The 13,625-nt window shown below is 37.3% G+C and overlaps 1 protein-coding gene across 9 annotated transcripts in view; it reads left to right on the plus strand.

Annotated features, from left to right (window-relative positions):
* Positions 1-13,625, plus strand: part of IL1R1 (interleukin 1 receptor type 1) — a 127,727-nt gene that overhangs the window by 92,467 nt on the left and 21,635 nt on the right. For 4 of the 9 annotated variants that reach the window (XM_045827919.1, XM_045827918.1, XM_045827920.1 and 1 more), the window contains 2 exons: positions 4-174; positions 4,287-4,353. In XM_045827919.1, the coding sequence (XP_045683875.1) occupies positions 4,293-4,353 (61 nt within the window). In that variant the 5' untranslated portion in view covers positions 4-174; positions 4,287-4,292. Of the gene's footprint in view, positions 1-3; positions 175-4,286; positions 4,354-7,264; positions 7,330-13,625 lie in introns of all 9 variants that reach the window. The other 5 variants (XM_045827922.1, XM_045827921.1, XM_045827915.1 and 2 more) reach the window with 3 other exon arrangements.

The following is a 13,625-nucleotide window of genomic DNA, read 5'->3' on the forward strand; positions in this document are numbered from 1 at the left end:
CAGGTAGATGTGCTCCTTAAAGATGGTGACTCTCTCCTGAGCAGCAGGACCACTTTCTACAAGTAAGGCCTTCTTGGAAGTAACAGGGCTGGTTCGCCCCAGGTGCCCACCATCAGCTGAAGTCCTGCAGCCTCAGTTTTAGGTGGTCCCAGAATACCTCCCATTGAATACAAAGTATGTTATTTTTTGGTACATTTTTTCTTTGGGACAATTATGTGATTTTATCAGATTTCTGAAGGTGTCTGCAACCCATTAAGAGCCACTGCTCACCCACTTCCCCAGGGTTACTTTTCCTAGAGCCACAGCTATGACTCTTAATGTGTGATGATAGGTCCAGTTCAGGGTCTTTACCCTCTTCAGTTCCAATGCATTCCAAACCTTTCTGTCCATTTCACTTACCGTTCACCTCACACTCAAATTCTTGATTTCATTTGGAGGCAATACTGCTCACCTAGTCCCAGGAGACCCAGGCCCAGGGATGCCAGCGTGATCTCCTCTGGGCATTTCCTCAGGCTATCTGTATGCCAGAACCTGCCCTCCTTACCTAGATCTGCCCATACTGGTCCCCACTTGAGTGAATCAGGGCTGATGAATCCCAGACCCACTTGGTCACCCCTCCTTTGCTGCTGAGGGGTCTGAGCTGCACCCCTTCTGTGTGTCTGGTGCTGTAGCCGCTCATGTCTGCATTCTTTCTCATGAGGACCTCCTTGTGGAAGCCTGCTTTCCCTGTTTCCCCTCTTGTCTCCAGTTTATATGCCACACATTAGGTGCCAACATTTCTGAAGAAAATGAAAGTTTGATTGTATCCCATCCTATGGCTTAAAATCTTCAAGCGAGTTTTTGGCCACCTAGAAAGTGTAGTCCCAGTGTCCCAGCAAGGCTTTACCTGTTTGGGGTACTTTCAGCCTCAGCTTTGCCTGGTGATACCTCACCTTTGGTTTGTGCTCCAAACTGACCTCTTTCATGCCCTCCCTACCACCCCAACACCTCCAGGGACCCCATCCAGGCTGAGTTAAGGCCCTGCCTCCCTCATGGCCTGGGCACTTCTGTTCCCATGGACACACTGCCATTAAAATATAATTCTCTGTGGACATGCCCATTTTCCCTGCTGACTGATGAGCTCCTTGAGGTAGGCCTTGGGTCAGTATTCCTTTTTGTTCCTAGGGCCAAGTGTAGATGAAAGTATGTAGTAGATAGTCAATAAACAACTATTGAATTTGGCAGTTAGTGAATAAAAAATGAATGAACATCTAAAGGCATTTTATCAAAACCTCTGTCATCAGAGTGTGGAGTGATTTATGATAGCTAACATTTGAATGTGACCATTTGCTAGACAATTTTATCATCCCTTAAATGAGGACAACTCATTTAATCTTCATAACAAATGTCAGTGAATACTGTTATCATTCTCCCTGTTTTGTCAAATGGGGGAACTGAGGCACAGAGGCTGAGTGCCATTGGTGTATATGGAACATACCTTGCAATCAATCACATGTGGTCAGATACCTAAATTGTGACCCTCTTGAAAAGAAGGTTCTCCTTTAATATTTTATTTTGTTTATTTGATTTTTTAACTACTCTTGTCTCTGGTACTAGAACTCTGCCTGGCATACAGTAGGTCACAGATGTTGTTGAGGGACTTTCTGACTTGGCTGCCTCTCACCGACTGGTAGTATGAGGGTTGGGCAGGTTTGGCTTCACATTTGGGATTTCTGTCTTGCTTTAGAGTATAATGGGGTTTGTGCTTATTTTTGTTGGTGGCATGGTTTGTTTAGTCTTGGCTGCATCTTTCCCTTTTTCCTTTCCACTGTTCTTATTCTTTTTGGTCACGCAACCCTAACTCCATTCCCGTGGCTTGGAGCTGACGTCTGCCCTTAGGGCCCTGGGACTGATATGGATTCAGAAAGTCCCCTGCTCTCGCGGAAGGAGCCACTTTCCCATCCTGCTTTTTTGAAAATCAGTCCTGGGGCAGGCTAAGTAAAACCTGGATCCATGGGGCTTGCTTTCCACATTTCTTGGGCTTTAGAACAGGAAGGGGTCCAAGATCATCTGACTCATTGCCCACCTGTGCATGTGAGGGAACTGAGGCTCAGGGAGGAGTCATGTCCAAGGTTATACTGCTCTGTGGCAGCAGAATGCTGACTTGGACTTAGAATTATTAAATGCTCTTTGCTCACAGTTAATTTGAAGTTTTATTTTGAAATGTTCTCTGTATGAGTGCAGCCTTTCACTTGCCTGACTAGTAGTCAAACAAGCCTGATCTTGTAACTTAAGTGAAGTAACAGCTGGCATGTTCATTATTTTTATAGTTTCTTTATTTTGTTTTTGATAAAGTAACACAAAGTCATTGACTATCCTGGAACTAGTTATTGGGAAACATTTTAACCCTTTATTTTTTTTCTTCTCTAGCAGAGGGACTTAAAACACAGGCTGTAAAATGTCAAAGCCTTCTATCTTATTTTAATAAACTGAGTATAGTTTAAAGGTAAATTTGATAATACAATGAATCTACAAAGTAGCCATTTTGGGAGAAGGCCAGTTTATTGGTATAAAAGTCAAAATTATAGGACATGTAAGGAATGCAGTCTTACTGCTCTTGGTAGGTGTCTAGGCTTGAGCCAGGCATATGGATCCTTTTTCTCACACTGTGGGTAACCTGAGGAGAACATGAGTGGGGTGTCTCTCATAATTGGAATCTTTTTTCCTACATTTATTGGAAAAGGACATTATAACATTTTTATATCTTTTAATGCCACTTCTTAAATAGAACATTTTTTAGCTACTATTTAAATGATTGCATGTCATTATAGTCTAAATTAGTGATGTCTTGGTTAAAATATTTTGTGTTTGCAATTAACATATACCTACTGATAAGAATATAGGCTAATGTAATATCCTGTAAAAATCAAAGGGCAGGTTTTTTCAAAGCATGAAATTATCAAACTTGGTCTGCTCTGGACATTGCTGGATTTAGTGAAATCAGGTAGAGGATAACTATTTCTTTTGTTCTTATTTTTTACTCATTCCATGAGAACTTATTAATGGCTTTCGGGTTCCAAGTACAGTGCCAGATGCTGTGGGCATAGTGGTTTCTGCCCTTAAAAGAGGTGGTGGATGCAGGGCAGTACTGTGTCTGTCACTGGGGTTGGGGAGTCAGTTTGGTGGAGAGAGTTTGGTTTGGGGCCTGTTGAGTTTGAGATACTTAGGAGCCCTTGAATAACTTTGTGCAAAAGTTCCCTGGAGGTCCAAGACTGGAACTTATTGTACATTAAGGTCCCCACTCGAGTGCAACTAATAGGAACACTCAAAAAGGAAAAGAGGTTGTACTGAACATTAGCTTCACTTGGGCTTGAGTAGTTTAGAAAGGTAGGCAAGATTGAGTTTTTTCCTTTTTGCATTCAATTGCTATCTTAGTGATCTTGTTTTTGTAGATAAGGCAATAGTATGGTCTCCTTCCAGTATGAAACAAGTGACTAATCTGATTACACCTCTGCCTGTATGTGGACAAAGCATTATATAATTAAAATAATAAGTTACTAGGACCTCAGTTTGATACATAGTCCTATAATTGATCTATGCTGTTGTAGCTGATCCTATGTTGGTATACCTTCTAAGCCACAAGGAGGGAAGGGGAACTGTGGAGGTTTAGCTACTTTGTGATATAATTGATGCATGCTTATGGTAGAAATTTTAGATAAAAAGCTTCAGAGAAGGGGAAACCACCCAACAACAAGAACCAACCCAATATTAATATATTTTTATTATCTTTTTTAGTCATTTTTTGGTGTATTTTCAGGTAGCTATACAATTTTATACAAATGATTTTGTGTCTTACCTTTTAAGATGAAGGTGTGACCTTTGAGCTGAACCTGGAAGTGTGGGGAGACTTTTGCACATGGGCCTGTTAGTGGGGTACATTCCAGGTAGGAAACAAATCCATGTAAGAGCTGCAAGCTGGTTTAGGGTCCAGTCAGTAGTCACTTTGGATATAGTTTAGATAAGATTTCAGGGAAATTAAAGTGGTATTCAAGACTACAAATAAATATAGGGACAGATGATAGAAGTTTTACTATTTTTAAGTTGTTTGAATTTGTCTTCAATTCTGTTAAAAAATGTTTATACCCCCTGCCCTCATTTTATATCCAGAAACATGATTGTATTAATGTAGAGAGATTTACCCATCATTGTGACTTGGAGGTAAGGGTGGGGACAGGTATATAGTTTTAGAGATTTTCTGGAATAGTGACATTTTTATTTTTTGTTTTTCTTCCATTCTGTTTTTCTAGGAGAATATGAAAGTGTTACTCAGACTTGTTTGTTTCATAGCTCTACAGATTTCTTCTCTGGAGGCTGGTAAGTTAAGCATTTCCATGTATTATTATTTGCTAAGAGAATCTATTATTTAGAAATATGAAATACTTTATTTAACAGACATTTTTCTTAACTTTTCTGTTGAATTCCAGTACACAGAGCCTCCTGGCAATGAAACTGTACTGCTGGGTATTTCTTTCAGCATCTTTACTTCTTATTCTCTTTTTTACATATTAGGAAACTAAGGCCCAGTGAAGTTAAGAGCCCAAGATCATGTTGCTAGTTTCAGAGCAAGAGTTAAGATCCAGGTTTCCCTTGCCCAGTCCAGGCCTCTTCCCACTGTACTGCCAATTGGAGAGTATGATACAGGAAATCCTGACTTTCATTCCAAAGAGGTGTTAAATATAGTCCTTATGAGCCCACAGCTGAACGCCATCAAGTGAGATTTCTTTGTTTTCTTTATTTATTCATTTTCACTCTTTCCCTCTCCCTTCCTTACTACAAATACATTTAGCCTTTACCATGTGCCAGGCACTAGGTGCAGGGGATAATGGAGTAACTAATTTAGACAGAAATATATGCCTACAGATGATTTACATTCTAGTAGGTTTAGAAAAGTAAATATTTATTGTCATATGGTGGTAAGTATAGAGAGAAAAAAAGCAGGGATGAAAGATATAAAGTTTTGAGATTGTGGTGGGTGGAAGGTTAAATTTTTTTATTATTGTTCAGTTATAGTTGTCCTACCTTTTCCCCAATTGCTCTCTCCTACCCTGTCCTGCCCCCACACTCCCACAGTCAGTCCCTCCCCATTGTCCATATGTGTGAGTCCTCTATTTGTGTTCCTTTGTTTGCCGCTTCCCTTTCTTTCTCCTATTATCCCCCTCCTCTATCCCCTCTGGTCGCTGTCAGTTCTTTATTTCCAGGTGAGATCAGGTGAGATCACATGGTATTTGTCTTTTGTCTTCTTACAGGTGAGATCATGTGGTATTTGTCTTTTATTGTCTGGCTTATTTCACTTAGCAGAATGCTCTCCAGTTCAATCCACACTGTTGTGAAGGGTAGGACTTCCTTCTTTCTGCTGCATAGTATTCCATTGTGTAAATGTACAACAGTTTTTTAATCCACTCATTTACTGATTGGCACTTAGGTGTTTTCAGCACTGGGCTATTGTAAATAGTGCTGCTATGAACATTGGGGTCCATAGGTTCTTTTAAATTGGTTATTGAGTATTCCTGGGCATAGCCCCAGCAGTGGGATCACTGGATTGAAAGGTAGTTCCCTCTTTAGTATTTTGAGGAAATCCCATACTGTTTTCCACAGTGGCTGTACCAGTCTGCATTCCCACCAACAATGTACTAGGGTTCCCTTTTCTCCACAACGTCTCCAACTCTTGTTGTTTGTTGATTTAATAATGATGGCCATTCTGACTGGTATGAAGTAGTATCTCATTGTGGTTGGCAAGTGATGTTGAGCATTTTTTTATGTGTCTGTGGGTCTTCTGTGTATTCTCCTTGGAGAAGTGTCTGTTCAGGTCCTTTGCCCACTTTTCTTTCTTCTTTTTAAATTTTATTTAGTTTTATAGAGAGGGGAAAGGAAGGAGAGAGGGGGAGAAACATCAATGTGTGGTTGTGTCTCACACATCCCCTACTGGGGATCTGGCCTACAACCTAGGCATGTGCCCTGACTGGGAATTGAACCAGCAACCTTTTGGTTCACAGGCCTGTGCTCAATCCACTGAGCTACACCAACCAGGGCCCTTTGCCAACTTTTCAATTGGATTGTTTGTTTTACCAGTATGTAGTCATGTGAGTTTTTTATATATTTTGGAGATCAAACCCTTGTCCAAGGTATCATTGGCAAATATGTTTTCCCCTACAGTTGGTTCCCTTTCCATTTTGTTGATTTTTTTTAATCCATGCAGAAGTTTTTTAGTTTGATGTAGTCCCATTTGTTTTTTCTTTCCTTTATATCCATTGCCTTAGGGGATGTATCAGTGAAAATATTGCTGTATGGGATATCCGAAATATTCCTGCCTACGAAGTTTTCCTCTAGGACTTTTGTGGTCTTTTAAGTCTTTTATCTATCTTGAATTTCTTTTGGTGTATGGTGTAAGTTGGTGGTCCAGTTTCATTTTTTTTTTTTTTTTGCGTGTACTTGTCTAGATCTCCCAACATTGTTTATTGAAGAGACTATTTTTAGTCCATTTGATGTTCCTGCCCTCTTTGTCAAATATTAACTGACTGTATTGACATGGGTTTATTTCTGGACTCTCTATTCTGTCCCATTGGTCTATATGTCTACTCTTATGCAAAAAACATAACTGTTTTGATTACAGTGACCTTGTAATATAGTTTAATATCAGGTATTATAATCCTTCCTACTTTATTCTTCTTTCTCAAAATTGCTGGGGCTATTTGGGGTTATTTATGGTTCCATATAAATTTTTGAAATATTTGTTCTGTGTCTGTGAAATGTCATTAGTATTTTGATAGGGATTGTGTTGAATCTATAGATTACTTTGGGTAGTATGGACATTGATGATGTTAATTCTTCCAATTCATGAACATGATATATGCTTCCATTTGTGTCTTTCTTAACTTCTTTCTTCACTGTTCTGAGTTTTCTGAGCATAGGTCTTTTACCTCCTTGGTGAAGTTTATTCCTAAGTGTCTTATTTTTATTGTTGCTATAGTATATGGGATTCTTTTCTTAATTTCTGTTTCTGATATTTCAGTGTTGGTGTAAAAAATGCCTTTGATTTCTGAATATTGACTTTGTATCCCACTGTTTTGCCAAATTCACTTATTAGGTCAGCTAGTTTTTTGGTGGAGTCCATAATGGAGTTTTCTATGTACATTATCATGTCTTCTGCAAACAGTGACAGCATTACTTCATCCTTTCCAGTTTGGGTACCTTTTATTTATTTTTTTTGTCTGATCTCTGTGTCTAGAGCTTCCATTACTATGTGGAATAGAAGTGGTAAAAGTGGACCCCCTTGCCTTGTTCCTGATCATGGTGAGAAAGCTTTTAGTTTTTGCCCATTGAATATGATGTTGGCTGTAGGTTTCTCATATATGTATGGCCTTTATTATATTGAGGTATGCTACCTCTGTTGCCACATAACTGTTTTTATCATAAATGGGTTTATCATAAATACTTATGGGTTTATCATAAATACTTAAATACTTATTTATTTATCATAAATACTTTATCAAATGCTTTTTCTTCATCTATTTATATAATCATGTGGTTTTTGTGTTTCGTATTGTTTATGTGGTGTATTACACTTATTGATTTGCATACATTGTACCATACTTGCATCTCTGGGATGAATCCCACTTGGTCATTGTGTATGATCTTTTTAATGTATTGCTGGATGCAGTTTGCCAATATTTTGTTGAGGATTTTAGCATCTGTGTTCATTAGTGATATTGGCCTGTAGTTTTCTTTCTTTGTTATGTCTTTATCTGGTTTTGGAATTAGGATAATACTGGCCCCATTACAAGAGTTTGGGTGTCATCCCCCTTCTTGGATTTTTTAGAAAAATGTGAGAAGAATGAGGGTTAGCTCTTCTCTAAATTTTGGTAAAATTTTCCTATGAATCTGTCCTGTGTAGGGCTTTTGTGTAAGAGGACTTTTTTGCTTACTTCTTCAATATCACTAGCTGATATCCATCTACTCAGGCTTTCTGCTTCTTGTTTACTAAGTTTTGGAGAATTATGTTTCTAGGAATTTTCCATTTTGCCCTGGGTTTTCAAATTGCTTGGCATATAGTTGTTCATAGTAATTTTTTACAGTCATTTGTATTTCTGTGGTATCAGTTCTAATTTCTCCTCTTTCATTTCTGATTTTATTTATTTGAGTCCTTTTCTCTTTTTTCTTGATGGGTGTGGTTAAGGGCTTATTGATTTTGTTTCTCTTTTCAAAGAACCGGCTCCTGGATTTATTGATCCTTTGGTTTGTTCTTTTAGTCTCTATGTCATTTAATTCTGCTCTGATCTTATTTTCTTCCTTCGACTTGCTTTGGGCTTTGTTTGTTGTTGTTCCTCTTGTTTTTGTAGATACAGGGTTAGGTCATTATTTGAAATATTTCTCTCTTTCTTAGATAGGCCTGTATTGCTATGAACTTCCCTCTCAGGCCTGCCTTCACTATGTCCCTTAGGTTTTGGGTTGTTTTGTGTTCATTTTCATTTGTTTCCAGAAACTTTGATTTCTTTCTTGATCTCATTGTTTACCTATTTATTTGTTTAATAACATGTTATTGAGTCTCCATGTATTTGAATGTTTTTGAGTTTTTCCTTGAGGTTGGTTTTAAGCTTCAAACCATTATGATCCTAGACAATGCTTGATGTGATTTCAATTTTCTCCAATTTGTTGAAGCTTGTTTTATGTCCTGTCATGTGCTCTGTCTTTGAAAATGATCCATGTACATTTGAAAAGAATGTATATTTTGTTTCTTTGTGGTGCATGGTTCTATATATGTCAGTTAAGCCCATTTGATCTAGCGTGTCATTCACTGCCACAATGTCCTTGTGGATTCTTTGTTTGGAAGATCTATCCATTTTTGACAGTGGGGTGTTAAAAACTCCTGCTAAAGATGTGTTGCTGTCTATATCTTTCTTGAAGTCATCTAAGATTTTCCTTATATATTTGGGTGCTCTAATGTTGGTTGCATATATGTTTACAATGTTTATAGCTTCCTGATGGATTCTACCCTTTAGAATTATGAAATGACCTTCTTTGTCTCTTTTTATGGTCTTTGTTTTGAAATCTATTTTGTCTGGTATAAGTATTGCTACCTTGGCTTTTTTTTCCCTATCCATTTGCTTAGAATATTTTTTCCCAATCCTTCACTTTCAGTCTGTGTAGGTCTTGTGTCCTCAGGAGGGTTTCTTGTTGACAGTAAATGTGGGTCATGTTTTCTTATCCATTCTGCTACCCTATGTTTTTTGATTGGAGTATTTAATCCATTTACCTTTAAGGTTACTACTGATAGGCACTTATTCATTGCCATTTTTTCAGAAGGTTAAATTTTTTGATAGTCTGATCAGAAAAAGCTCACTAAGAAGTTGACTTTTGAGTCAAACGTGAAGGAGAGACCTATACAAATATGAGGTTGGTGATGAAAAAAAAATTCCAGGCATCATGTACCAAGGTCCTGAGGACAATAGTACTGACATGTTCGAGAAACTAAAATACCACTATGGTTGGAACAGAGTGAAAGATGAGGGAGATGATAAAGGATTTGGGCAATAATAATGTCAAATACAGATATGCTAAGTAAAATGATGGCTGATAGTTGTTTATTTGATTTAGGAACTTAAAAGAAATAGGTGACATTGATCAGAACAATTTTGATTGAGTGGTGGGGCAAACCCCAGATAAATAAAAGTGTATGTATAGCTAAGACCTTACTTTAGGTTTATACTTTTTATTACTACTATTGCTATTGCTACTGCTTTTCCCATTGTCTAAATACTTATGAGTCCTTGATCTGCACAGTTAGTATGCTGACTGCCTAGCCACCTTTATTTTGATTCTATGTTTTTAATCAGCTTTATTGAGGTTATAATTGACACAAATGTTTAATATACACTTTGGTGTATTGACATACATACCTACCCCTGAAATCATCATCGTGATCAAGATTAAAAACATACATCCATGTTTCTAAAGTTTCCTGTTGATTGGTGTTTCCTATAGTGTATGGTTACTGAAGTCCCTGCATGGTCATCATCTAATGATTGATCAGAAATTTCCTTAGACTATTTAAAAATGAAGTAATTATTTGCAAAAGAGAAAGAGATATTGATTTATTGTTCCATTTATTATGCATTCAGTGATTGATTCTTGTGCCCCAACAAGGGATCAATCCTGCCACCTTGGCATATTGGGACAACACTCTATAACCACTTGAGCAACTCGGTCAGGGCTCCTTAGACTGTTTGACCCAATAAGTCTTCTACCTTTTGCTGAGGGACCCTGTGTGTGTTGGGGTATGCCTTCAACACTTAGGCTGTTCACAACTCTGCCTTAGTCTTGACTTCCTGCTTATGTGTAACCTTTAGGTCATCCATATTTAAAAGACCAGTGACTTATCTGGTCTTCTCTGGGCATGTACACAGCCATATATACATATGCACTCTTAGATTATCCAGGAATATATTAGAGCTTTTCAAATCTTCCCATGGATATTTAATTCCCCAGATCTTTCTTTTTCTTTTGGCTAGACTCTTGTCTCATTTGGTATCGTGGTTTCAGGCAGCTGCAGTTTTAAACAGTTGCCAATGATTGATTTTTTTTTCTTTTTTATGAACACTCTGGAATAGGGCTTTTCCTGTGGACTTCTGAGTCAGGATAGTAACAACACCACTCTCTGAGTGAGACTTTTCCACAATGCTGCCAGTCAGGTCAAATTGTGGCAGTACTCTGGAATGGGACTTTTTGAGGGGCCCCAAACTTGGTTTGCTCTCGCCAGCCTAGTGGATTTTACAGCTACTGTGTTTGTAAGACTGCTGGTTTTCAAGTTCCGAGTAAAGTTGGGAAGAGAGGAGGATAAGCATAGTTTAAGTAACAGAGCCACAAATTCTGCTGTTCTACTGAGATTCACCTGTTGCTGGTATTTTGTTTGTTTGTTTTTATCCTCACCTTAGGACATGCTTATTGATTTTAAAGAGAGGGGAAGGGAGGGAGAAAGAAAGGGAGAAAACACAAATGTGAGAGAGAAACATCCATCAGTTGCCTTTCATACACACTTTGATTGGAACTGAACCTGCAGCCTAGGTGTGCTTTCTGACCAGGAGTTAAACCAGCAACCTTTCAGTTTGTGGGACAATGCCCAACCAACTAAGCCATAATGGCCAGGGCGCTGCTACTTTTTAAAATAAATGTTCTGATTTTTGCAACCCTTTGATTTAGAATAATTTCCAGTCTTTTTGTTGTCTTTGCAGAGGAGTGAATTGTATGGAGACTCTCACTTGGCCATTCTGCAAATCCTGCCTTAAGAGCTCAGAAATTTTTTATTGTTGTTGTTTTATATAAGGATATCCAATTTGTGAAAAGACTATCTTTTCTCCACTGAATTTCTTTTGTGTCTTTTAAAAAAATCAGTTGAATATATTTGTGTAATTTATTTCTGGAACCTCTTTTCTGTTCAGTGACTTATTTATCTTTATGCCAATACTACATTGTCTTAATTCATGTGGCTTTATAATAAATGTTGAATTAAAGAAGCGTAACTGTTTCCATTTTGTTTGTTTAATCATTTGTTTTGAGTAATTATATATAAATTATATATAAATTTTAGAATGAGCTTGTTACTTTGTACAAAAAGTCCTTTTCTGATTTTGATGGGGATTGAGTTGAATATAACCCAATTTTGGGACAATTAACATTTTAATGATATTGAGTGTTCTTATCTATGAACTGAATATACATTTCTTCATTTATTCAGATCTTGTTTAATTTATATAAGCACCATTTTATAATTTTAATTGGATAGGTCTGATGCATCTTTTGTCAGTTTTATCTTCAATTATTCATATCTTTTGATGTCATTGTAAATAGAATTTTAAAAAATTTGGTTTTTAAAACTATGATATATTTATATAATGGAATACTATGCAGCAGAAAGAAAGAAGGAGCTCCTATCCTTCACAACAGCATGGATGGAACTGGAGAGCATTATGCCAAGTGAAATAAGCCAGGCAGTGAAAAACAAATACCATATGATCTGACCTATAAGTGGAACCTAATCAACAAAACACACAAGCAAGCAAAACATAACCAGAGACATTGAAATAAAGAACAAACTGATCGTTACCAGAGGGGAAGGGGGATAGGGATAATGGGGGAAAATAGGGGAAGTGTCATCAAAGAACATGTATAAAATACCAATGAACAAAGCCAAAGGGTATAGGTATAGGGTGGGAGGTTGGGGTGGGTGGGTTGTGGAACATGGTAGGGGGGGCAATGGGGACAACTGTACTTGAACAACAATAAAAAAAACTCATTGTTAAAAAATAAAAGTACAACACAAAAAATTCAGTTTTGAATTGCTCTTAGCTAGTGTATGCAAACCCATTCAATTTTGCATACTTATATTACATTACAACTTACTAATCCATCTAGGTCTATTGTAGATTTCATAGTATATTCCACATAGATGATCATGTCTGCAAAGAAAGCCATTTCACTTTCCCCTTCAATCTGGATGACATTTATTTTTTTTCTTATCTTAATGTGCTAATTAGATCTTCTAGTACAATGTTGAATAGAGATAATTAGAGTGGACATCTGTGCCTTATTCCTAATCTTACTATATATGAGAGCTGTGGATTTTTCATAACTGTCCTTTATTAGGTTCAGGAAATTTCTCTCTATTCCTAATTTACTGATTTTTTATCAGGAATGGATATTGGATTTTGAAGGTTGCTCTTTCTGCATCTATAGAGGTAATTATATAGTTTTGCTTTTGAACTAAGTCAATATATGGAATTTTATCAATTTTTTAATGTGAATTCAACTTTACATTTCTAGGGATGTTAGGTACATAATATCGTGTTATCCTTTTTTGATATATAGTAGGATTGGTTCATACACTGTTTTAAAGAAAGTTTGCATTTATGTTCATGATGAAGACTTTTTTTCTCTTATAATCTCTTTGTCTGGCTTTGGTATGAGAGCAGTGCTGACCTCAGAGAGTGAATGACAAGGTTACTGACTCTTCAGTTTTCTGGAAGAGTTTGTGTAAAATTGTTGTTTTTCCCATGAATATACCAGTGAAGCCATCTAGGCCTGAAATTTTCTTTGTTGGAAGGTTTTTAGATACAAATTCATTTTCTTTAAATATCTCTAGGGCCATTCAGATATTTATTTTTTCTTGAGGGAGCTTTTATAGTCTGTGCCTTTCAAGGAATTTGGTCATTTCACAATAAGTTGTTGAATTTATTGGCATAAAATTGTTAATACTTCCTTATTATCTCTATAAAAGTATTTTTTTAGCCTCACCTGAGGACATTTTTTTCATTGTTTCTAAAGAGAGAGAAAAGGAGAGAGGAAGGGAGAGAAACATCAGTGTGAGAGAAAAGCATCAATCCCTTGCCTCCCATACAGTCCTGGACACAGGATTGGCACTGGGACCTCGGATTGTACATGTCCAGACCAGGGATCAGACATGTGTGTACCCAGGCAGGGGATCAAACCCACAACCTAGGCATATGACCTGACCTTGGATCAAACCCTCAACCTTTTGATTAGGGGGTGATGTTCCAACAAATTGACCTACATGGCCAGGGCTTAAAGTGTTTTAA

This window comes from Phyllostomus hastatus, unplaced genomic scaffold (assembly GCF_019186645.2).
Source record: "Phyllostomus hastatus isolate PE091 unplaced genomic scaffold, TTU_PhHast_1.1 phas_scaffold_78, whole genome shotgun sequence".
Taxonomy (NCBI): domain Eukaryota; kingdom Metazoa; phylum Chordata; class Mammalia; order Chiroptera; family Phyllostomidae; genus Phyllostomus; species Phyllostomus hastatus.